At 45.3% G+C, this 26,069-nt stretch overlaps 1 protein-coding gene across 4 annotated transcripts in view; it reads right to left on the reverse strand.

Annotated features, from left to right (window-relative positions):
- Positions 1-26,069, reverse strand: part of PIGL (phosphatidylinositol glycan anchor biosynthesis class L) — an 85,197-nt gene continuing 59,128 nt past the window's right edge. Inside the window, exons 3-8 of one of the 4 annotated variants that reach the window (XM_011288826.4) lie at positions 24,106-24,196; positions 17,896-17,963; positions 16,099-16,130; positions 14,410-14,543; positions 5,728-5,792; positions 1-53 (exon numbers count right to left, since the gene is read on the reverse strand). In XM_011288826.4, the coding sequence (XP_011287128.1) occupies positions 47-53; positions 5,728-5,792; positions 14,410-14,543; positions 16,099-16,130; positions 17,896-17,963; positions 24,106-24,196 (397 nt within the window). In that variant the 3' untranslated portion in view covers positions 1-46. Of the gene's footprint in view, positions 54-5,209; positions 5,793-14,409; positions 14,544-16,098; positions 16,131-17,895; positions 17,964-24,105; positions 24,197-26,069 lie in introns of those variants that run through there. The other 3 variants (XR_891030.4, XM_011288827.4, XM_003996321.6) reach the window with 3 other exon arrangements.

Consider the following 26,069-nt stretch of genomic DNA (forward strand, 5'->3'; position numbering starts at 1 on the left):
GCTTCTGAGTCTCTTGCACTTCTGTATGAATTTGAAGATCAGCTTGTCAATTTCTGCAAAAAAAGATGGCCGGAATTTTATTAGTAGTTGTAAAATTTAAAAAGATCTTGTATCTTTTATGTTAATCTTCTTTCTAGGCATCTTACAGTTCTTGATGTTGATGAGAATGGGATTTTTAAATTTTCATGTCTGTCACATTATTGCCAATTAAAGTAAATCTACTGATTTTTGTAAAGATGTCTATTGTCCAGTTGCCATACAAGGCTCCTCCTTTATTATAGTGGCTTTTACTGACATTGCTTGGGTTTCTAAACAGAGCCCTCTCCTAATACACCAATTACTTTATTGTTCTGTTATACTTCTGAACGACTTAGGTGATAATGACGATGATGATGAGTGCTTCATTCCTACCTTGTCCACTTAGTTTTAGACTGCTGGGTTTTGGTACATAGTCTTTATTTAAGTTGTATTCTTTTCTTTTTCTTAAAAATTGTTATAGGAATAGTGACTGAATTTTGTTGTCTTACAGCACCTGTCAATTAAAAAACATGGGTTTTTTTTGTGTGGTTTTTTTTTTTTTTGGAGCACCTGGGTGCCTCAGTCGGTTGGATGTCCAGCTTTGGTTCAGGTCATGATCTGGTGGTTCATGGGTTTGAGCCCTGCGTTGGGTTCTGGGCTGACAGAGCCTGGAGCCTGCTTCAGATTCTGTGTCTCCCTCTCTCTCTCTGCCCCTCTACTGGTTGCTCTGGCTCTCTCTCTCCCTCTAAAATAAATAAAACATTAAAAATTTTTTTTAAAAAATAGCAGCAGGGGCGCTTGTGTGGCCCAGTCCGTTAAGCATCTGACTCTTGGTTTCGGCTCAGGTCATGATCTCACGGTTTGTGGGTTCAAGCCCCACATTGGGCTCTGTGCTGACAGCTTGGAGCCTGTAGCCTGCTTCGGATTCTGTGTCTCTCTCTCTCTGTGCCCCTCCCCTGCTAATGCTCTGTTTCTCTCTGTCTCTCAAAAATAAATAAATGTTAAAAAAAAAAAAAGAAAGTTATTTAATTATACTTAAAAAAAATGTGGCCTGGAAAATCTGCTTTGGGAAATGTATTAGGAATTTCTCAGGGGCTAATAAATAATTGGATTTTATAAATGTTTTATTACATAAGGAGTGAACGTTGACTTTATCTAAGTTCTTTACATTATCCAAATGCTGTGTGTTTACTATTTGCCAACCTCATTTGTCCAAATTCTGAAAGAATATTAAAGCCTTACATTATTATTATTGTGGTTTTTTAAATTTTTAAATGTTTTTATTTAGTTTTGAGAGAAAGAGACACAGAGCGAGTGGGGAGGGGCAGAGAGAGAGAGGAAGACACAGAATCCGAAGCAGACTCCAGGCTCTGACCTGTCAGCACAGAGCCCAATGTGAGGCTTGAACCCATGAACTGTGAGATCATGACCTGAGCCAAAGTCGGATGCTCAACCGACTGAGCCACCCAGGCAGCCCAGTTTTTTTTTTTTTTTAATATAAAGAACTTGGATTTCTGGGAGTTTATTTCATGTATCTGGCTGCTGTTTTATTTGGTGCATATCTTCTCATGGAGTGAATCTAGTACTGTTCTAAAATATCCCCCGTTGTTCTGGGTTTAACAATTTTTGATGTTTGGATTTATGTTGTCTCCCTTTCTTTTTGTATGCCTTTGCTTGGCATCTGGTAGGTGGCTCATCCTTTTGCGTTTAGGCTCTCCTTGTTACTTTTAGATGCTAGATTTTGTTTTCTCAGTTTTGTTAGGGAAATTAACCATTCTTTTTTGTTTTTTTTGGAAGTAACTGACACCTGATTTCATTCCTTTCGTATCGTTTCCATTACATTTGTTACATTTTATGCTTCCTTTCCTCCCTTCCTTCCTTTTCTTAGTGCTGCAGGCTTTGAGGTTTCTCTTTGTTTCCTAGTCTCCCCTTAGTTAATTGGGATTCTACACTTTTCAGGTGGTCACCCTGCCCAGGCTGAAAACGCAGAGGGAGCCCGTATTGGTCTCCATCTTCTTGCCCCGCACCATGCGGCTTTTCCCCACCAGCTTCCTCTTGAGCCCCGGGGGAGGATGGGGGGGGGCTTCACAATGCTTTTATCTCCCCCCCCCAATTCGAAATTTACGATTTTGCAGCCCATGTGTGTATGTTTGTGAAAAACAGAAGCTGGGTAGAACATTGGGAGCCCTGCCGATGCACCCACTCAAGTCTCTTTCTGATGATGTCAATTCTCCTTTATTATCCCCCATCTGTAACTGTTTCTCATTCTGGAAACTCCCCTTATTCACATGTTAGGACTCCTAGGTTTTTGTTTGTGTGTTTGTTTCCTTAGATGTATTTTTAAAGTCCCTTTTCCATCATGATTTCCTCTCCCCCCTCCCCCTGGGTTCTGAGGATGTATCCTGTACCTGACGTTCCACATCACTAATTTGGCCACTCCTGAGAAACACCTGTGTTTTGTCTGGGCCAGGGCCCCAGCTTTCACTGTTTTTTGTTTTTTGTTTAAATTTTTTAAATGTTTATTTATTTTTGAAGGAGAGAGAGAGAGGGAGATGGAGTGTGAGCAGGGGCGGGGCAGAGAGACACACACACACACACACACACACACACACACAGAATCTGAAGCAGGCTCTAGGCTCCGAGCTGTCAGCACAGAGCCCGACGCAGGGCTCGAACTCACGGACCGCAAGATCATGACCTGAGCCGAAGTTGGACGCTTAACTGACTGAGCCACCCAGGCCCCCCATCCTTATTATTTTTTTTTTAATTTTTTTTTAACTTTTATTTATTTTTGAGACAGAGACAGAGCATGAACTGGGGAGGAGGAGAGAGAGAGGGAGACACAGAATCTGAAGCAGGCTCCAGGCTCTGAGCGGTCAGCACAGAGCCCGACGCGGGGCTCGAACTCATGGACCGCGAGATCATGACCTGAGCCGAAGTCGGACGCCCAACCAACCGAGCCACCCAGGGCCCCCCCCACCCTTGTTATTTTTAATAGTTTCACAGCATTCTGTTTTACTGGTATACCCACATTTCTTTAAGCAATCCTGAATCGATAGACATTTGGACTGGCTCAGTATTGGACTATTATAAAGTGTTACAGTGTCCATTCCTTACATCCCTCCTTTGCCACATGTAAATCTACAGTGTAAACCATTGGAAGCAGAAATGCTGGGTCAGAGGGTATGTGACTTTACCTTCCACAGAGGGTGTACCATTACGTGTCTGTCAGCAGTGTATTAGCCAGTTTTTCTTTAATGAATCATTTCCATACAAAATCCAGACTATCCTGGATACACACATTTTTTAAAAACTTCACATTATATCAAAAGTGTACTAAAACATCATAACCATTCATAAACAGCAAAATCCTTTAAAATGATAAATGCTCATTTTAATTTTTTTTTCTACATTTATTTATTTTTGAAATACAGAGAGAGACAGTATGAGCAGGGGAGGGGAAGAGAGAGAGGAAGACACAGAATCAGAAGCAGGCTCCAGGTTCTGAGCTGTCAGCACAGAGCCCGATGTGGGGCTCAAATTCACGAACTGTGAGATCGTGACCTGAGCAGAAGTCGGAGGCTTAACCAATTGAGCCACCCAGGATCCCCGATAAATGTTCATTTTAGAAAGAGAAGCTTACTAATTAGAAATTACCTTTTTTTTTAAGCAAGCTCTATACCCAACATGGGGCTTGAACTCATGATACCCCAAGATCAGGAGTCACACAGTCTACCAACTGAGCCAGCCAGGCACCCCAGTAATTACATTTTGGATATATATCTCTATATATCTGTCTCTCTCTCTTCAGCTTGAGCCGAAGTCCGATGCTTAACTGAGTTGCCCAGGCGCCCCAAGTAGGGGTATTTTATAAGCTCTTAACACATAATGAGACTCGCAGTCCAGAGAAGCTGGTTGAGTGCCCGTCTTGCCAGCAGTAGGACGGGAGGCAGCCTGGACCCCACACTCTAACCAGCATCAGTGGCTTATTTCTTGTCACGGTTTCATCGGGAGGCTATTAGGAGCTTTTGACAGATTTTAAGTAGATAGAAAACATAACCACACTTGCATTTCGATTCCAGCTTCGGGGCCTGATAGCCCTTTCGGTCCCTTTTAGCCCCTAGGAGGCATTCAAGAGAGCTCCAGTGTGCAGGTCTCTAACCTGTTGCTATGGAGACAGCAATTGCAGGCCTTCGGGCAGGCAAAGAGGCCACCCACTGGACAACGCACACCGAGAGCCTTTCTGTGTCGGGACTTGAACGTACATTCTAGTCCCTCTGCTTGACGCCTGCTTACTCTGTAGACCTCAGAATGCCAGCCGCTCATCTTTCCCGAGCCCCGACTGCATGCCGGACCCTTTCCATGCGTCTACCAGGCGTCATCTCCTCCGAGGTGGGTACCATTACGGTCCCCCATTTTGCAGAGGAGACAATGGAGGCAGAGAAAGGTCCAAACACCTTATCCGTGCTTATGCTGCTGGTAAGTCTGGCCTCACACCCAGGCTCACCAGCACTCGGAGCCCCAGCTCTTCACGGCTGCGCTTCCCTGCCTTAGGCCACCTCCCTGGACCAGTAGCTGGACTGTGGGAGCAGCTTCCAAGCCAGACGCCTCAGAGTCTTTTTGTTTGTAGCACAATTTTAAGACATCCGCTTTCTGGGGCACCTGGGTGGCTCAGTCGGTTAAGCGTCCGACTTGGGCACAGGTCATGATCTCATGGTTTGTGAGTTCAAGCCCCACGTCAGACTCTGTGCTGGCAGCTTGGAGCCTGGAGCACGCTTTGGATTCTGTGTCTCCCTCTCTCTCTGCTCCTCCCCCAGTCATGCTCTGTTTCTCTCTCTCCTTCAAAAATAAATAAAAATATTAAAAAAAAAAAGACATCCGCTTTTTGAGTGTTACAAAAAACAAAACACAAAACACAAAGAAAAAACAGTTCCAGATTTGTCTTCCTTTTTCTGGCTTTCCCCAGAAGCCTGGGAGCTGAGGTATTTGATTGTAAGCTCCTTCAGAGCAGGGCCCACATCATACCAGTCTCAGTATGAAATGCTGGGCACAGGGTTGGGGCCTTGGGAGCCCCAATTTAAGGACTGTGATGCTAAATGGAGAACTTTCTCTAGATTCAAATCTGACACATAGGCCACAACGTTAATCAAAGGAATTATGGTTGAACTAGTGCAATAAAGACTCTGTGTGTGTGTGTGTGTGTGTGTGTGTGTGTGTGTGTGTACGCGCGTGTGTGTGTTTGGCAAGGCTGCTTTGGAAACGATGTAAAAATACTGCATCATGGCCTCTGTAAAGCGATGATGTCAGCACACTTTTGCCTTCATTTGTAATCCTAGCAGGCTCTGTGCTATGTGTTTGACATACATTGTGCCCTTACATAACCTGTTTTTCACGAGAACTTGAGGATCTAGCAGGGTGGCTATTATTACCCTTGGGTTTGTTTGGTTTGGGCTGCTGTAGGTTTTTTTTTCCCCCAGACGAAGAAGCTCAAGCTTGGACAACCCGTTGGCCAGCACGCACCCCCCCACCCCCATATGTTAGAGGCTCACGGCATGGATGAGCAGAGCTCTGTCTGCCTCGGCCCCGGGGAGGCGAGCCAGCTCACGGCCAGGCGCCGGGCTTCCTGGGCTCGTTCTTCTCCCTTTCTTCTGCGGACCCGAAAGCTCTTCAAGGCTTCAGAGGAAGTGCAGAGAGTTGATTCTCATGTACCTGGAGAAGAGCACGTAGAGGCGGCGGAACCAGAGCAGCTGGCTGCGGTGGCAGGACATGGCTTTCTAGAAGAATCCAAGAGGACCAGTTGTGAAACCCTTGCACCAGAGCAGCTTCTGTCATGCTCACTTCTGCCTTGCACGCCCACGAACACATTTCACACACTGTGGCCTAATCTGGCTTCTTCCTGTAACTCGCTAAACCTCTCTGGGTTGGCCCCCACTCGCTGCCTCCCCGCCCCATCTCTCACTTACAACCATGTGATAAAAATCTTGTGATGCAAATGGCAGTTATAGCACTGGAGTCTCCATGCATTATCTTAATTTAACAACCCTGTGAGTTAAGTACTGTTATTGCTTAAAATTTTTTTTTTTAGTGGACGAGGAAACTTGTCAGTCTCAAACAGCTAGTACGTGGCAGAGCTGATATTTGAACTCAGAGCCATCTGAATGGCTCTCAAGCCTACATTCTTAATTACTTTGCTGCACTAAGTCGCATATATAACACATACAGGGATGTTTTGTGGGAAGCAAGCTAGGATATTATGCTCAAACTCTCCTGAATTAGGTAAGCTGGGAGGAAGAGGAAGAGGGGGAGAAGAAAAACGAATACGCATAGATACGGGGCACCTGGGTGGCTCAGTCAGTTAAGCATCTGACTTTGGGTCAGGTGGTGATCTCACAGTTTGTGATTCTGAGCCCCACAGGTAGAAATCACGAAATATAAAACTTTCTCTTGCCATCATAACCATTTATGGTTCAGTAGTTTTAACCATATTCACATTGCTGCATAAAAAATCTGTAGAACTTTGTCATCTTGCAAAAATAAAACTCTAAACCCACTAAAACCCAGCTCCCCGTTTCCCCCTCCCCCAGTCCCTGGCAACCACCATTCCACCTTCTGTTTGTGTGATTTTCACTGCTCTAGATATCTCATATAAGTAGAATCACACAGTGTTTGTCCTTTTGTGACTGGCTTATTTCACTCAGCAAAATGTCCTCGATGTTCATCCATGTCGTAGCAGGTATTCCTTTTTTTTTTTTTTAAGCCTGAACAATATCCCATCATAAGCGTGTAGATTTCTTAATCCATTCAAATGCCATGGACATTTGGGCCTGCTTCTACCTGTTGGCTATTGCGTATAATGCTACAATGAACATGTGGAAATATCTCTTCGAGACCCTGCTTTCAATTCTTTTAGATATAAACCCAGAAGTGGGATTGCTGGATCATATGGTAATTCTATTTCCTTTTTCCTTTTTCCTTTCCTTTCCTTCCTAGTAAACTCTACCCCCGACATGGGGTTTGATCTCACGAACCCGAGATCAAGAGTCGCATGTTCTACTGACCAGCCAGGTGCCCTGTATTTACTTTTAATTTTCTCATCCTCAACATAATTCACGTGTTCTGACCTGGTCAAGAGGAAGCTGTAAATTCATGCTTCCTGTTCCAAACACATAGCGATGACAGAGGAAAATGCAAAGAGACACGGATGGGTCAAAACTAACACCAAGAACACCATGAACTTAAAAAATGTGGACAGAGGTGTGAGAGGCCAAAGCAGAGGATTACTGGCTCAAGGGCTCAGAGCAAAGTGGTGGCTGGGAGTTCTGCTTCTGGTCTCACTGCCGGGACTCTGCTGGAGTGGGCAGGGGCTCCCTCGTCAGATAAGAGGTTGGGGGATAAAAATGCCGCCGACAGCTTTGAGAGCAAACTGAATGCTTTGAGACCAGCACTGAAACAGTTACCCGATTGCTCTGTGACTGGAACTGCCAGTGACGACCTGATTCTGGCCTTCAAGCAATTGCAAACTCTCTAGATGAGGAGGGAGAGCACAGAGGAAGAGGGGAGTAACATCCCCCAAGTCAACCACCTAGCCTCTAGTTTCCAAATCAGAATTCCTGGAGACATGACGTAATGTGATGCAAAGAAAGAGATGTAATCAAATTAGCAACTAGACCATGAATATATTTTAGATGAAGATAGTTTCATAGAACAATTTGTCAAAGACTGATTACATTTTGGACATTCAAAGAGCTAAGTGGGAGGAAAACCAGCTTAAAGACTAAATTATCGGGACACCCGGGTGGCTTGGTCGGTTAGGCGTCTCACTTGATTTCAGCTCAGGTCATGATCTCACAGTTGTGAGACTGAGTCCCTCGTCGGACTCCGTGCTGAGCGTGGAGGCTGCTTGGGATTCTCTCTTCTCTCTCTCTTTCTCCTCTCTCCCTCCTCCTCCCTCTGCCCCTTCCCCACTTTCATGCACATGCATTCTCTCAATAAAAAAAAAAAAGAATAAGAAATTATGAAATAAAAAAAAAAGGAAGTGAAACAATAGGTGGTCGTAAAATAAAAAATTAGGTATTTTAGAAATGAAAACAAAATTTGAAATAGAGAACAAATGTGAAAGAACAATTAGGAGACACAAAGCATAGATTAAAAGTCCTCAAGGTGGGGGGCACCTGGGTGGCTCCGTTGGTTAAGCATCCAACATTGGCTTGGGTCATGATCTCACGGTTTGTGAGTTCGAGCCCCACGTCAGACTGTGCTGGCAGCTCAGAGCCTGGAGCCTGCTTCGGACTCTGTGTCTCCCTCTCTCTCTGCTCTTCCCCTGCTCATGCTCTTTTTCTCTCCCTCCTTCAAAAATAAACATTAAAAAAAATTTTTTTTTTTAAAGTCCTCAACGGGGGCACCTGGGTGGCTCAGTTGGTTAAGCGGTTAAGCATCTGACTTTGGCTCTAATCATACTCTCATGGTTTGTGGGTTCAAGCCCTGTGTCGGGCTCTGTGCTGACAGTTCAGAGCCTGGAGCCTGCTTCAGATTCTGTGTCTCCCTCCCCCACTCATGCTCTCTCTCAAAAATATCATGCTCTCAGAAATAAATTTTTTTAAATTTTTTTTCCAACGTTTTTTTATTTATTTTTGGGACAGAGAGAGACAGAGCATGAACGGGGAGGGGCAGAGAGAGAGGGAGACACAGAATCGGAAACAGGCTCCAGCCTCTGAGCCATCAGCCCAGAGCCTGATGTGGGGCTCGAACTCCCGGACCGCGAGATCGTGACCTGGCTGAAGTCGGACGCTTAAGCGACTGCGCCACCCAGGCGCCCCAATATTTTTAAAAAATAATAATGAGTCCTCAAGGGACAGCTGGCTGGCTCAGTCAGAGGAGCACATAGCTCTTGATCTCGGGGTTGTGAGTTTGAGCCCCATTTGGGGTGTAGAGATTACTTAAATAAATAAACTTAAAAGAAAAAAGATTGAGAGTCCTCAATATGCATTCAGTAGGAATCCAGGAAGAGAACGGAGGGAACTTCACCCAAGTGCTGTTTAAAGAGAAAATAGGGGGGCGCCTGGGTGGTGCAGTCGGTTAAGCGTCCAACTTCAGCCAGGTCACGATCTCGCGGTCCGGGAGTTCGAGCCCCGCGTCAGGCTCTGGGCTGATGGCTCAGAGCCTGGAGCCTGTTTCCGATTCTGTGTCTCCCTCTCTCTCTGCCCCTCCCCCGTTCATGCTCTGTCTCTCTCTGTCCCAAAAATAAATAAACATTGAAAAAAAAAATTAAAAAAATATATATATATATAAAAAATAAAAATAAAAAAAAATAAAGAGAAAATAGGTGAGGAGTTTTGAGAATTGCCAACAGATAGAGGTCCCCAGGTTGAGAGTACGAGGCAGAAGAAATGAGCAAATCTACCCTAGACCTACTGTAATAAGACTGTGGAACCCAGAAACACAAAGATAACCTGAAACATTAACATAAAGGAGATTAACTGTACATGACTAATAAGATTACAATGACAGCAGGTTCCCATGGCCAAAGGATAAGGATGGGAGTTACATCTTCAAACACCTTCGCAGAGGGCCTATAACTCAAATTAAACCTTTATTTCCAGCTAACCTCATTCAGAAGGCGACATGCAAACACTCAAAGGCTAAGAGAAGTTGCCTTCCTTAGACCCTCACTAAAAAATGCTGAAGAACAGGCATCAGCAAAAGTGAACCCAGAGGTAACGTGTGGGATACAAGAAACAGGGAAGGGCCAGCAATCTAGTAGGTATCAGCAATGATATCATAAGGTACAGTAATAGAGTGGGGCAGAGTTGATCAATGAGCAATTAAACCTGCTAAAGTTGGGTGGCAGGGAGGACAAATACGGATTGCTTTGAATTTTATGGTTATGAATGATATTACAATTTTAGGGCTAACCACAGAAATACCATCTATAGCTTCCAAAACAGAGGGGGAGAAAGCAGGGAGGGGGGCCATGGAAAATTTGACCAATCCAACAGAAGGCAGGAAAAGGGTGGTGGGGGCCGGGGGATAACGTTAAACAGAAAACACAAAATAAGAGAGTAGAAAAAAGTCCAAATAGATCAATAGTTACAAATAAAAATAAACCAAATATACCCACTTGCTTTCATAGCACACTTGTACTGAGCACAGCATAAGGTATAGAGTTGTTGAATCACTATGTGGTACATTAGAAACAAATGTCAACTACACCTCAATAAAAGAAACAAGATATTTCGTAGAAGGATTAAGAAAAAAATACAACTATATGCTGCTTACAGAAGACACATCTAAAAATTACAAGTGATTAAAAATAAAAATAAAGGTATTAAAAAGCCCCACACTGGGCATGGAGCCTACTTAAAGAAAAAAAAAAGTATTAAAAAAGATGAACCATGTAGATACAAGTCCAAAGAAAGCTATCATAGCAATGTTAAGATTAAAATAGAATTTAAGACAAAACCATTAATAATGTGAGACATAGGATAATAAAAGGAATAGTTTGCTAAGATACATTGACCTTGATCTTTTTGTGCACAAGACACACGTAAAGCAAAAACAAAGACAAATGGACAAATGCAAACTCAGGGGAAGAGATCTCAACATACTTGTATCAAAGTAGTAGATCAAAAAAGCAGTAGTAGATCAAAAAGTCAAAAAAAAGTAGTTAGAATACACAAGTTGTGACCAACATAAGTATTAAGCTTGATCTACTGGTAAGATCTAGAATCTGAAATGCAAAGCATAGAGCACACACAAACTTTTTAGGTAAACAAGTTAACAACATTTACAAAAAGTGATCATAAAGTAGGTCATTCATTGAAGAACTCTCAATAAGTCTTTAAAAACCAGTATTACACAGGCCACATGTAATGACCAGAAAGCAATTCAATTATAAGTCAACAATAAAAAGGCTATATCTTGATTCTTGTTATGGTAGTTATGTTCTATAAAGTTACTGCAGACACTTGATTTAGTCAATACTGAATCATTGTTCCTGAGAGCCTCTGGTCACAACATTTTCATCAACTGATCAACACATAACCTTGTTTTTTGTTTTTGTTTTGTTTTGATTTGTTTTTTGAGAGAGAGAGAGAGAGAGAGAGAGAGAGAGAGCGAGCACGAGTAGGGGAGAGGGGCAGAGATAGAGAGAAAATCCCAAGCGATGCAGGGCTAGATCCCATGACCCTGGGATCATGACCTGAGCCGAAATCAAGAGTTGGACGCTCAACTGACAGAGCCACCCAGGCGCTCCAACACATAACCTTGTTTTATCTGTGTTTTTTTGAAGGCACCTTATTCAATATTATGTTATCAATTCATTAATACTGAATTCACAACTAATGGGGCTATAACATACATGCATGAAGCTTATCTAACACACATACTTTCTCTGTAAGATACATCACAGCTTTCGCGCCCTTAGCCTCATTAGGCAGCACTTTGATGCTATATTTAGAAGACGTTTTAAACCACAAAGTCACCAACAAAACAAAAATGAGAACAATGCGACACTAAATATACTGGGAAAGGATACTTGTTTACAGTAGGAGAGCTGAAATGAGACGGCAGAGGGTCACCTTGTTCAACAGTTGGGAACCTGTGTGTGTGCATTGGTGGTGACTTAAAACTTTTCACTGCCTTGCAAATACGCATGCCCACAAATGACCGCAAAAGCACCAGGAGTATTAATTCTGGGGTTACAAGTAAATTTTAGCACGTAGGCACATTTGCAAATGTGGAACTTGAGGATAATGACGATCTACTGTATCTAATCACACATATGCATTTTAAACTCTAAAATACGCCCTTAAACACTTCAGGTATTAAAGAGGAACTCACAATGGGAACTATAAATTACTTATAACTGAATGGCGGGAGAAAAAGCACATATCAGAACTTGTCGGGTGCAGCTAAAGGAATACTTCAAGGGAAATTAATAGTATTGAAGTGTATTATTTTAAAAGACTGAAAATGGAAAAAAAAAAAAAAAGGGCCGAAAAATTAAAAAAAAAAAAAGTGTCAGGGGTGCCTGGTGGCTCAGTCGGTTGAGCGTCTGACTTCAGCTCAGGTCATGATCTCATGTCTCGTGGGTTCAAGCCTTGCATCGGGCTCTGTGTGACAGCTCAGAGCCCGGAGCCTGCTTCGGATTCTGTGTCTCCCTCGCTCTCCGCCCCTCCCCCGCTTGCACTTTCTCTCTCTTTCTCTGTCTCTTCCCAAAATAAACACTAAAAGAATAGTGAAATAAAAAATAAAAATAGTGTCAAACATGAGTAAAGTAGAAGGGCAAAAATAAAGTACAAAGATTAATGACCTACCAAATAAACAAGGGAGAACACATATTTCCATTTAGTGTTGCATGTTCAACATCTGGCAAAGTGTCTTTGGTAGGTATCCATGTTTAATGCAGACAGTTTAGAAAAGAAAACTAAGGGGTGCCCGGGTGGCTCAGTCAGTTAAGCATCTGACTTCAGCTCAGGTCATGATCTCACAGCTCGTGAGTTCGAGCCCACATTGGGCTCTACGCTGACAACTCGGGAGTCTGAAGTCTGCTTCAGATTCTGTGTCCCCCTCTCTCTCTGACCCTCCCCTGCTCGCACTCTGTCTCTCTCTCTCTCTCAAAAATAAACAAACATTAAAAAAAAAATTTAAAAAAAAAAAAGGAAAAGAAAACTAAGCAGCAAAAAGAAATCATTATCTTGAGTTCTCTCAGTTCTACTCATTGCTACTCTTCTCTTTCTGGTGGACTGAAGTCAGCTGGGGGTCACGCCTGTAGACAAACTGAGCAATCCTCCTTAACCGCCTGCTCCCTAACTCCATCGTTCTTAGAATCACCTGCCCTACCGCCAGCTAAGGGTTTTCGCTACGAGGGCCTTACTGGGCCTGTCATTTCCTCCACAGACACCTAGGCCTCTGGCGGTCTATCCTACTGGCTCTTTACATTGGCTCCTTCACAGAGGCTCCCGGCAGGTCTCAATTCCTTAGACTCAAGCTGTGTGGTACATCCATACAAGGGAATGCAGGCACCCATTGCAATTCAAATACATAAGGACATAGAAGAAAAGAGGCATAATATTAGAATAGGTTTTAAATAGTAGGCACTGTGTGATCTCATTAAAAAAAAAAAAAAAATATATATATATATATATATATATATATACACATATGGACACCTGGGTGGCTCAGTCAGTTAAATGTCCAACTTCAGCTCAGGTCAGGGTCTCACAGTTCATGGGTACAAGCCCTGCATCAGGCTCTGCGCTGACAGCTCAGAGCCTGCTTCACATTCTCTGTCTCCCTCTCTCTCTCTGCCCCTTCCCTGTTCATGTTCTCTCTCTCTCAAAAATAAGTAAACATTAAAAAAATTAATAAAAAAGGGGTGCCTAGGTGGCCCAGTCAGTTAAGCATCCAACTGCAGCTCAGGTCATGATCTCGCAGTTTGTGAGTTCGAGCCCCGCGTCGGGCTCTGTGCTGACAGCTTGGAGCCTGGAGCCTGCTTCGGATTCTGTGTCTCCCTCTCTCTCTGCTCTTCCTCCACTCATGCTCTGTCTCTCTCCCCTTCAAACAAATAAATGAACTTAAAAAAAATTTAAAAATATATATTTATATAATATTCTTTATATAGAGGACATATGTTAACAATAATTACCTTTGAGTGGTGGCACTGTGGGTAATTTTTATTAATTATTTTTATTTTCTTCTTGATGCTTTTATGTATTTCTAGATTTTCTACAATAAGCATGTATTGTTATTTACTTTTAAAAAAGCATGTGTTATTTTTATAATCAGAAAAAAGGGTGGGGGTGCCTGGCTGACTCAGGAGGTGGAGTATGTGACTCTTGATCTCAAGGTTGTAAGTTGGAGCCCCATGTTGGGCATAGAGATTACTTAAACATAAAATCTTTAGGGCTCCTGGGTGGTTCAGTTGGTTAAGTGTCTGACTCTTGATTTCGGCTCAGGTTATAATTTTGCAGTTTGTGAGATCGAGCCCCGAGTCAGGCTCTGCACAGACAGCATGGAGCCGGCTTGGGATTCTCTCTCTCTCCTCTCTTTTTGTCCCTCTCCCTGCTCACACTCATTCTCTCTCCCGTGTGTACACACACTCACTCTCTCTTTCTCAAAATAAATAAACATTTCAAAAAGATTTAAAAAAATCTTTAAAAAGAGAAAAGAAAAGAAAAGAGAAAAGAAAAGAAAAGAAAAGAAAAGAAAAGAAAAGAAAAGAAAAGAAAAGGTGGAAGTCCTTGAAAATCTATGACTGCCAAGGTCTAACTAGATAGTCCTAACACTCAGGTGCTGAACTGCTGTGGAAAGTCTTCAGTTAGGGGTCATGAGGAGCCAGGGGGTCTGGGACACAGATCCAAAGGGAGGAGTCCAGGAATTCACAATCCTCACCTTGGCCTGTGCCACTTCTTTGCTGGTGAGCATGAAGAGGACATCCCGGGTCTGAAGCAGAGTAAAAGGCAGGTCCAGGAGGGAGATATACTTGCGTAACACATTCACTGACTGAAGTGTGAGCACGGAACACCCTGGTTGGGGGGAGGGGAGAGGGGAGAAGTGAAGAGTCTTGTTGCTTCCAGGCAGATTCCCCCTGAGCACCCTACCTCTCCCTTGGGGCTCAGGGCAGGGCAGGACCGTGGCCATGGAGTTGCCAGATGACTCTGCAGCACCAAAGCTGTGTTTTGCCCGTCATCCTCACGGACAGGAAGAGTGACAGGGTCACAGAACACCTGGCTGGATGTCCTCTACTTGCTACGTGCCTTAGCAAGATAAGGTTGGTTGCTAGAGGTTGGGAACTGGCTACATCAAGGCCAAGGGAAAAGCGATGAAGACCGGAATTTCTGTATTGGGAGGCAAGAGACCTAGTTCCTGCTCTGGCACTCAAGACCCGACAGATTTAGGGAAGTCCCTTCAGCTCTCTGAGCCTCAGTTTTCTCATCTGTAAAATAGCATTGACAGTGTGGGAGCGTGTCTCATGGCATTGATGTAAGGATCGAATAAACTACAGTCCCATTCTAAAGCCCTCACAGCTTGGTAAGCTCAGCCCATTCAGAGGGCTGAGCTCTCTGAACTCTACTTACGTTCTCATTTGCTTCATCTTTATAACACTCCTGAGGGATGTATATTACTCCCACTGACAGAGCAGAAACTGGCTCAGAGAGGTTAAGCATCAGTGTCACACAGTGAATGGTCAAGTGGGGTCAAACACCTTCTAACTCAAACAGATGAACCCATCAAGCGCCCATCAGCCACTGACAAGTAATTTGGGGCTGGGATGTGACTTCAGACAGACAGACCGAAAGAACACTGGAGGTGAAAAAGACCCACCTGGTGAGAAAGCTAGACAGATGAGCGGCCAAGGCCCAGTGTCATGGTTAATTTTATGTGTCAACTTCACTGGGTCACAGGGTACCCAGATATTGGGCTGTACATTATTTCTGGGTGTGCCTGGGAGGGTTTTTTTCGGATGAGCTTAGCGTTCAAATTGGTGGCCTCAGGAAGGCAGACTGCCCTCCCCAATGAGGGTGGACATGATCCAATCCATTGAGGGCCTCAATAGAAGGAAAGGTGGATGAAGGGAGAATTTCTTCTTTTCTGCCCATTAAGCTAGGACATGGGTCATCACCTGCCCTTGGCCTGGGATTTACACCATTGGCCCTCCTGCTTCTCAGGCCTTTGGACCCCACTAACTGACCCCCAGGTTCCTGGGCCCCCAGCTTGCAGAGATGCTAGACTGTGGGACTTCTCAGCCTCTGTACTTGCATGAGCCAAATCCATATAATAAGTTTCTTTCATATTTGTATCTCCTATTGGTTCTGGTTTTCTAACCCATCTGGCCTCCCCTCCCACCCAGAGGCTGCCTGGCTGGCAGGGCACTTCCCAATGGATGCAACCTGCTTTTAAAGCTGGAGGACCCACACTGACAGACACACTGAACTGGGTCAGAAAGAGTGTGGTCCAGCCTCCCCGGCCCCACCTTTGCTTGGCCTATGGCAGTTTTCCACATATTTACATTTTTTTGTCCAATAAGTTTTTTTTTAGAGGGATAGTAACTAGCAGACTTTGGCAAAAGGGACAACTTACCTTTAGGTAACTTCCCTTCTGAATGCAGGGTCCTGGAAGAAGAAAGGACAGGAGTGAAAGGGAGAATAATTCCTTTGCAGGAAGAGCCTTCAGAGTGTAGAGGTCAAAGGCAAGCCTCTCCAACTTGGGCCACAATGGCATGTAGATTATTTTGAGTTAAAAGCAATCAAAACCCAGCAAATTGAGGAAAACCGCTTTATATCCCCCTCAACCACCTAAATTTGCTCTGTACCAGGAAGAGAACTAGTCAAAGAGATTGCTTTTTACCTAAAAATCTTATCTGCATAACAGGGAATCCTTTGTTTTCCAAACATCTCCTCTCACCTTCCTGCTAATGTTCTTCCTCTTCTTTGTACCTCCAGACTCCCGCCCTCCTCCTGAGCTGAGGATGACATATAAGCCTCAGGTTGCCTGACCATCTTTGGAATTTCATATTTGTGTAGATTCTCCATATGACAACATTAAATTTGATTTTTTCCTATTAATGGTCTCATGGAAATTTAATTCTTAGTCTAGCTAGAAGAACCTTGGACAGAGGAAAATTTCTTCCTCCCCAACAGTATTAGCGCCTGCCATATCCTGTGATCCTTCTGTAGGTTTCTAGGTAGTTGCTTTTACATCAATCACCAAAGAGGTTTCTGGGATTCCATACCTCTGGCTACAGCTAAAGGGATCAGGGTGGGCACCTTACCCCAGACAATCTGGGGGCTGACCAATGGTTATGAAGTGCGCTGGTCCAAGCTTCGCCCATTAGAGATGAAGGGAACCACAAAGGATTCTTCCAAGTTTTTCTCTTTTGAAATTGAAAAATGAGGTGGTTGGACTTAAGGATAGGTGAGATCATTTCTAGCTTTACATATTTCACTGCTCTGGTCTAAGAACATCAGGCGTGTTTAGAAGAAAGTTATAAAGTAAATGCTTCACTTCAAGGTGCCCCTTCCTGTCCTCAGTGGCTAAGCCAGGTCCACCGCTCCGCCACTCATGACGCCCAGGAGAAGCACTTCTCTAGAGGGTAGGAAACATGGTACATGCTTGTACGAGCCTCTGTAAGTCCCTCAAATGTCTTTGAGGTGCAATTTTTTTTTATCAGTAAAATGCAGACACCTATTTGGTAGATTTGAAATAGTGTACAGAATGCACAACAGGAGAAAACAAAATAAATTAGGAGGAAAAAGAAGACGAAGCCAAGAGGCACACCGATTCACAGAACTCAGCCCTGAAAGTCTCCCACATGTGCTCCGAGGAGTCGCAAATTTGGCCCTAAAGCTCTCTGTGGCCAAAGCAAAGAGAGAAATAAAATGTTACCCCATTTTTCCGTGGGGGAAAAACACCTTAGGTGTTAAGGAGACGAAACAATAAGTCAACTTAGGAGTGATTTCTCACAAGACAATGTGGTAAGATGTCGTGAGCAATGTGGACAAGAGTGGCTCTCTATAACTCAGTGGTCACTTTCACGGGGCCCAGACAGTGAGTGGGGAAGCACTTTAGAAACCATCCATCTTGGGACACCTGGGAGGCTCAGGCGGTTAAGCGTCTGACTTCAGCTCAGGTTATGATCTCACGGTTTGTGGGTTCGAGCCCCGCATCGGGCTCTGTGCTGACAGCTCAGAGCCTGGAACCTGTTTCCGATTCTGTGTCTCCCTCTCTCTCTGCCCCTCCCCTGCTCGTGCTCTTTCTTTCTCTCTCTCTCTCTCTCAAAGAATAAATAAATATTTAAAAAACTTTTTTAGAAACCATCCATCCACCCTGAGCAAAGGAAAAGACCCTCTCCCACCTCCAACACATGGAGAGTCCTACCTCACGGCCGCATATAGAGCAACGTGGTTGCTGTGGCCACTCACTCCCCCTGCGTCGAAAGTCACCACCTGTAAAGAAATACAGGGTGTTCACTCATGACTGTCTGAATGCTCTCTCTGACTCCATTTCAAAGTAGCCGTCCCCATTCCCTTGGGATGAAAGGGAGCGCACAGACCCCTGGAACGTTTGCAATCGCGAGGACACCTGAACTCACTTCGGAGCAGATCGGTGGTGTGTAACCATTGCTTTGGCCAGTTGTGTGGAGACTGTTTCCGTGGGTTTTACTGTTTAATCTTGTTCCAGGCCAGTGGAGCAGAGTGGAATTCAGCCATGATAGGAACCTGAGTTCGGGGTATCTCTGTCTCTTATCTTCCTGGCTGTTTATGAACACAGTTTTCTTGGCCGGCTGCTGTGTGAACTCTTGTGTGTGTAGACGCTGCCTGAACCTTTTGGCTTCTTTTCCTTGTGCCGTACTGAGGGCACAGAGGCTTTGAGGGGCAATGTCTACCATGCATCGGGGTTAAAATCGTAGAAGTTTATTTGCTCATGGACTGCCTCTGTATCATCTTTTTTTTTTTTTTTTTAACATTTATTCATTTTTGAGAGATGGAGAGAGACAGAGTAGAGTGGAGGAGGGGCAGAGAGAGAGAGGGAGGCACAGAATCTGAAGCAGGCTCCAGGCTCTGAGCTGTCAGCACAGAGCCCGATGCGGGGCTTGAACCCACGAACCGTGAGATCATGACCTGAGCTGAAGTCGGACACTTAACCGACTGAGTCACCCAGGCGTCCCACCTATTTTTTTTTTAAGTTTATTTATTTATTTTGAGAGAGACAGAGAAGCAAGTGGGGGAGGGACACAGAGAGGGAGAGAGAGAGAATCCTAAGCAGGCTCTGTGCTGTCAGCAGAGGGCCCAAAGCAGGGCTCGAATTCACAGAACTGTGAGATCATGACCTGAGCTGAAACCAAGAGTCGGACACTCAACCGACTGAACCACCTAGACGCCCCCGTATCATCTGTTATTAATGATAAGCTTAGTCTAGATTCCAACATTTCATTTCTGCACAGATGATTAAAAAAACACCCAAATAGCAGTTTGAATAGTAACAATAATTTGCTTGAGTAAGATAAATAAATAAATATAAAAAAGAGAACAAGGACTCAGATAAAAGAACACGAATGGTTGGTTAGGGGTAGTGCAAAGAGGCAAGCTGTCCCCAAGAAAAGAGAGTGGCCATGCAGCACGGACTAAAGGGACAGGATAGGGCTTGAACTCACAATCCTGAGATCAAGACCTGAATGGAGATCAAGAGTCGGTTGCTTAACCGACTGAGCTACCCAGGCACCCCTGGCCTTTCTACTTTAAATCGTAAAATGTTTACTTCAGGTATGGAGAACTATGTTAAAATGAGAGCAGCTAACATTTATTGAGCATAGGTTGAGGGGTGGGGATACAGATTGAAAGAAAGTTTATTTATATTGAAAGAAAGTTTATGTATATTTTATTTTATTTAAAAAATTTTTATTTTTATTAAAAAATTTTTTTAACATTTATTTATTTTTGAGAGACAGAGAGAAACAGAGCATGAGCAGGGGACAGATAGAGAGGGGGACACAGAATCTGAAGCAGGCTCCGGGCTCTTAGCTGTCAGCACGGAGCCCGACACGGGGCTCACAAACTGTGAGATCATGACCTGAGCTGAAGCTGGATACTCAACCGAGTCACCCAAGCACCCCTTTTTTCTTTTTCTTTTCAAAATTTTTTAATGTTTATTTATTTTTGAGAGAGAACATGAGCAAAGGGGCACAGAGAGGGAGACATAATCCGAAGTAGGCTCTGTGCTGTCAGCGCAAAGACATGGGGCTGGAACCCATGAACCGTGAGATCATGACCTGAGCTGAAATCGGACCCTCAACTGACTGAGCCACCCAGGCACCCCAGACACCTGTAGCTCCTTCTAGAACTCCATCCACTTTCCCCCCCTTACTTGCAGAGATCTTTGTTTAGATGAAATCTTGCTCAGACCCCAATCAACAGGAGGTAACAGTGGGGCTGCTCTGGTTTCTCAAAGATGGCGGTTCTCAACAGGGAGCAGTGTTGCCCCAGGGACATCTGGCAACGTCTGGAGATACATTTGCTGTGATGAGTGAGGGGTGTTGCCACTGGGTAGAGAGGTGGGCTGTCAGTGAGGAGAGGCCAGGGGTGCTGCTAAGCATGTACAGTGCAGAGGACAGTCGACCATAACAAACAATGCTGTGGTCCCAAGTGTCATGGCGCCCTGAGGGAGCAGGGACTAGGTATGTTTGGTTCACTGCTATCTCAAAGTTCACAGCCAGTAGTGAACATCACATAGTAGGTGGTCAGTAAATATTTGTTGGATGAAAGGTTGAGATAGGGGTTGGGCCCAGGACCTCGCTTGCTTGTTACCCAAAGACACTACCAACCCCCTACACTGTTTTATATAAAGGGCAGCATTATAATGCTTTTCAAGGCCCTGTCCGGGCAGCGGAGCTGGGACCAGATAGTACACGGTTTCCTTCCATCACACTGTGCTAACCACTGCAGAGCCAGCTTTTGGTTTGGACAGAGGAGAACTTTTGGTATCATCCCAGCACAGCCCAGGTGAGACTCTATCTTCCCAGGTCCAGCCAATACTTCCGGTCCGGAGGGGGCACCTGGGTCCTCTGATCCTGCCATCGAGTGACTTCTCACCTGTTCACTGCTAACTCCTCGCCCCTGGCCCTGCAGGGCCTATGGGGGTGGGAAGATGCATTTCACTGCATTGTGGGGGCTGAGTCGTGATCATGGCCCTTCATGTCCATACTGGCGATGGTGTTAGCATGGCCTTATACTCCGCTGATGTATTAGTGCAGGCCAGGGAAATTGTTCCTGACTGCACTGTGACAGCTTGAGAGTTTCCTTATTTATTTATTTAAATTTTTAATGTTTTCATTTATTTTTGAAAGGGAGAGACAGAACATGAGTGGGGGAGAGCAGAGAGAGAGGGAGACACAGAATTCGAAGCAGGCTCCTGCCTCTAAGCTGTCAGCACAGAACCCGATGCGGGGCTCGAACCCACAAACTGAGATCATGACCTGAGCCGAAGTTGGACGCTCAACCGACTGAGCCACCCAGGGGCCCTGAGAGTTTCCTTATTAACAGCAAGGTGTGTTAAAGAGCTGTTTTAGTGATTATTTTATTTTTTAAATGTTTATTTTTGAGAGAAAGAGAGAGAGAGAGAGAGAGCGCACACATGTGCACAGAAGTGGGGGAAGGACAGAGAGAGAGAGAGGGAGGCAGAGAGTCCAAAGAAGTTTGGAGATGCTCAACCAAGTGAGCCACCCACGGGCCCCTAAAGAGCTCTTTTAAACCAGTTTTCTTGTGTATGGAAATTAAATCAACTCAGGGTTGTCCTGACAATGAAGGCCCCTCACTCACTGGAATGAAGGTGAGCATCTCAGACAACAGGAAAGAGCTCCAGGTCACCAGGTGGCAGCTGACGGTGGTTGCAGTTTGAGGACGAGCCCCGTGTGGGGTCTGTTCTTGTTCTTGGGGATATAAAAGGTGTCACGGGGGCACCGGGTGGCTCTGTTGGTTAAGCATCCGACTTTGGCTCAGGTCATGATTTCAAGGTTCGTGGGTTCGAGCCCCGCGTCAGGGTCTGTGCTGACAGCTCGGAGCCTGGAGCCTGCTTCAGATTCTATGTCTCCCTCTCTCTCTGCCCCTCCCCCGATCACGTTCTGTCTCTCTCCCTCAAAAATAAATAAACATTTAAAAAAAAATTTTTTTTTAAAAAGGTGTCATGTGTAGCCCTTGCCACCATGGACCTTCCAGCCTAGTTTCAAGACACAGTCTTGTACTTCAAAGAATAAACAGCAATTCGCAGGATACACATCAAATACTGTGGGAATCTGAAAGAGGGCTGAAGAAGTTGGGGAAGGCTTCTTGGAGGAGGAGGCTTTGAGGTGGGCCTGGATCGCAAATCAGTTTTCTAGGACCCAAACTCAGGAGACTGTTCTGAGAGTCAGAATGGCACGCAGAACTATCTGTGCTCTGAGACCCCTCCCTGGGTGCTCAGAGCTGTGGCCAGCTCGAACGTGGTCTGGCCCCTCAGCAAGGACCAATCCTGTCCACCAGCGTGCAGTACTTGAGGGCCAGACCAAGGAGGGCCAAGTTCAGAAAGATGGGAGTTGATCTCACAAGCGAAGTTCCTGGGGAAACCAGTCGCAGTTGTGAGAGTGTTTGGGGACAGGTCCTGGGGAAGCCACAACTGTGGGGAAACGGGGTCCCAAGGGGGATTGCAGAGCACTTCATGGACCTCACTGTGTTACTTCAGGCTCTGAAGACCGGTTCTGTCTCCCGTTCGGGGCTGTGGAGCCCACGTTCTGCCGGCGTGGGCTGGGGTGGGATGGCCAAGAGAACCCAGGCAAGCCCAGTCAGCGGGGCTGGGCATTTGACTCCGAGGCCCGTGGACCCTTCCCTCCAGCTTTCACACTCAGACCCTCCCGGAAGGAAAAGCTAGGAAGAGTGGCGCTGCGAGCTGTTGGTGGCCATTTTTCCAGCCAAGAGAAAGAAGGCAGCGCACAGAGCCAGATGAAGAGTCCCGTCACCTGCGTCTCAGCCTTTATGTGAATCACAGTGAGCCACTTAGGTGCCCCTTTTGGCCTCTGTGGACTAAGTTTCATTTGTGTTTTGTGTCGTGAGGAAACAAGATGGTCTTCAATATAAATAAATAGATAGATAGATAGATAGATAGATAGATAGATAGATAGATGTGACCGCCCCTCCGACAAAAGAAAGAAAATGCTACATGAAATATGCCCCCCCCCAAAAAAAACGAAAAAAAAGAAAAATGATCTGACCAATACGTCAATGAAAATCTGTTCTTAGGAAAGGTCTAATAGGGCGCACCTGGGTGGGTCAGTCAGTTGAGTGTCCAACTCTTGGTCTCGGTTCAGGTCACAATCTCATGGTTCGTGAGTTCGAGCCCCGCCCGCATCGAGTTCTGTGTTGACAGCCCAGAGCGTGGTTGGTATTCTTGGGATTCTCTCTCTCCCTCTCTCTCTCTCTCTCTCTCTCTCTCTGCCCCCCCCCCTTTGGTATCACTCTCTAAATAAATACATAAATACATAAATAAGGAAGGTCTAATAATAAGTCATGGGACACCTGGGTGGCTCAGTTGTTTAAGTGTCTGACTTCGGCTCAGGTCATGATCTCACGGTTCGTGGGTTTGAGTCCCATGTTGGGCTCTGTGCTGACAGCTCAGAGCCAGCTTGAGCAGGCTGTCTCTCTGTGTCCCCCTGTCTGTCTGCCCCTTCTCCATTCATGCTGATTCTCGCTCTCTCTCTCAAAAATAAATAAACATGGACAAAAAAGTCTAATAAATCAGTTTACTCAGTGAATTCAGCATTGATAAAAGCCTAACGTGTTTCTGTGCCAGTGGGACTCATCAAAACTTAAACCAAAAGATTAGGGCTTTAAGTGGTAGGATTTTAGGCATTAACCCATGAGGGATTATTATTATTATTATCTTACAAGTGGACAGTAAGCCTTCTGAAAAGCCTTAACGTCAAACACTGGCGACAGCCAGTCCAGGCAATCCTGGTGGAACTGAGACGGGGGTCCCCACACTTGTTCATCGCGGCAAGTAAGTGTGAATCTCCATCATTGCCCTGTCTGTGACCAAAATGTCCTCCATGTAGGGCGTGTGAATTTATCCGTGTGCTTTTCTGGAGTGAGAAATTGAGGTTTAAGATCCTAGTAGCTTCCCCACCTGCTGACCTTGAGCAAGCTGCTCGGCCTCTGGAAACGCGAGTTTCCTCCATGTCAAACGAGAACTATAACAACATTTATCTCTTAGAGTTAGAACGGCCCTCTAAACGTAACAATGCTTCGTGAAAGGCGAAATTCTGCACGACGCGTCACACATAGCACAGGCTCCAGGGGCCCTGGGTGTTTAGGTGGCGGGACAGAGGTTGGGGTGGGGATGGTTAAGGAGGACACAGTTTGGAAAGAAAACCTCTGCCTCTATCTGAGCCTGATAATTTGGTTCCATGGTCTCACAAAAGGTGTGTTTGTTACTCTAAAGGTTGAAAAGAGAGCCGGGTGGGGGGAGGGGGAGGAACTCTTTTTGAAGTGGTTTTGGAGGGCAGCCATAGTCAAGGTGTGCCTGGGACCCCCCGCTTTGCATTCTGGGAGGGCATCCCCTTACCAGGTTGATGCTGTTCACTTCTATGTGCTGGAGGAGGGTGCTAGCCACATGCTCTGTGTCCCACTGCACACCTGGGTCATCTGGGAAATCCCTGGAAGGAAGGAAGGAAGGAAGAAGCACAACTTGAACATATTTTCTAATCAGGTGTGAACTTCTCCCTAAGCTCTGGTAGGAGCGTGCCAGTCCTGTGATAGGAATTGTATGGGGGCAGGGGAGCACCCTTAAGTATCCAGATTTCGGCGAAAGAGAGATTTAGAAGCGTGACGCAACGAGAAATCGGTGCACGGTTTCACACGACACACTTTTGGAGCTTTGTGCTCGCTGCTGAGGGGAGGAAACACACCAGAGACGATCTGGGGAGACATATGAGTTAACAGCAAATGTGGACACAGCCGAATGATATGTAAGAATAGTAACAATAGCACTTTGATAAAAAGTACGAAGCTATGTTACTTCATTTAACCTCATGAACACCTGCTGAGGGAGCCTTTACAGAGGAAGTTGAGAAGACTGCTTGCAAGATTGTTAGAGTTGGAATCGAACCCACGCTTTCTGACTGCAAAGCAAAGACGTTTTAGCACTAGGGAGCCAGCAACATCTTCTCTCCAATGGGGCTGCACCACGTGAGGCTGGCCTCAGGATAAAAGTCTCTGTAGATTAATCTGCACCTTATCTGTGTCTCCACTTGGCCGCGCCATAGACCTGTCTCCTCCCATGTCTGTTTTTTGTGCATTGATCTATGGCATCACCTAACATGAGACCAAGGCCTCAATTTGAGGATGTTATTCATATTCTTTTCATTTACTTATTTATTGAATTTTAATTTATTTTCTTATATATATATATATATATTTATTTAAAGTTTATTTATTTTGTGTGGGGCGGCGGTGGGAAGGAGCAGAGAGAGAGGAAGAGAGAGAATCAATCGCAAGCAGGCCCTAAGCTGGTAACACAGAGCCCGACGTGGGGCTTGGTCTCATGAACCGTGAGATCATGACCTGAGCTGAAATCAAGAGTTGGACACTTAACCCACTGAGCCACCCAGGTGCCTCTACTTACTTCTTAAATTTTAAATTATAATCTCTACCCCCAACGTGGGGCTCGAATCCATGACCCCAAGATCAAGAATGGCATGCTCCACCGACTGAGCCTGTCAGGTGCCCCTATGCATAGTCTTATAAATAGATATTCATCTCTCTTTGGCTCAGGTCCTGTGGCAACACCCACAATGGTACTGAGAGGACTCAGGCTCTCTTCCCCACCAGACAAGCTGCTATCACCCCTTTACGGACAGAGACCATTAACTGACCTTCTTCAGACTGTGGTTAAAGGAGAGTCACTGAATGTTTTTCAGCAGGAAAGTGACGGGAGCCTCAGCACTTAATAATGCAGTTATTTCCACTGCTTCATCGGCTACCTCTACCCAACCCCTAGGGTGGCTTCTACAGACAGCAGCTGTATGCTTTTCTGAACACAGTCCTGCCAGCCATCCCGTGAGGTTCTCATAATGCTCCTGCAGTGAGAGCTCAGCTGGTGCAGGGACGGATAGGGGAAAAGGGAGAAGGAAGGACCGGTACAAAGTCAAAGTCTAGCCTTGCTCCCTGGCAATGGAGCGGAATGTGGCGCTAGAACATGACCTGCAGAGCACGACTGCTCGAGAGATACAGGAATCGGGGAAAACACCTTGGAGCGAAAACAGCTACATACAAGCTCCTGGCTGGGAGGTCCACATAAACCTACAAGGCATCGCTTTGGCAAATGAGTGCGTGGCTAATATTTACCTGGATGAAGAAGCAGTCTAAGAGAAAGGGCGGGAGAATGGTTGCTACAGTAATTCTGAAGCGCTGAAAGATGAATCCCCGAGTGGGAGCGCTCATCGTCTCGTTTCATTGACCTTCAGAGAAGTGGGACCTGCTATTCGAGGGCTCTGCACTTAGAATGGGCTCAGGGGCGACACCCGCACC

Source organism: Felis catus, chromosome E1 (genome assembly GCF_018350175.1).
Source record: "Felis catus isolate Fca126 chromosome E1, F.catus_Fca126_mat1.0, whole genome shotgun sequence".
NCBI classification, from domain to species: Eukaryota; Metazoa; Chordata; class Mammalia; order Carnivora; family Felidae; genus Felis; species Felis catus.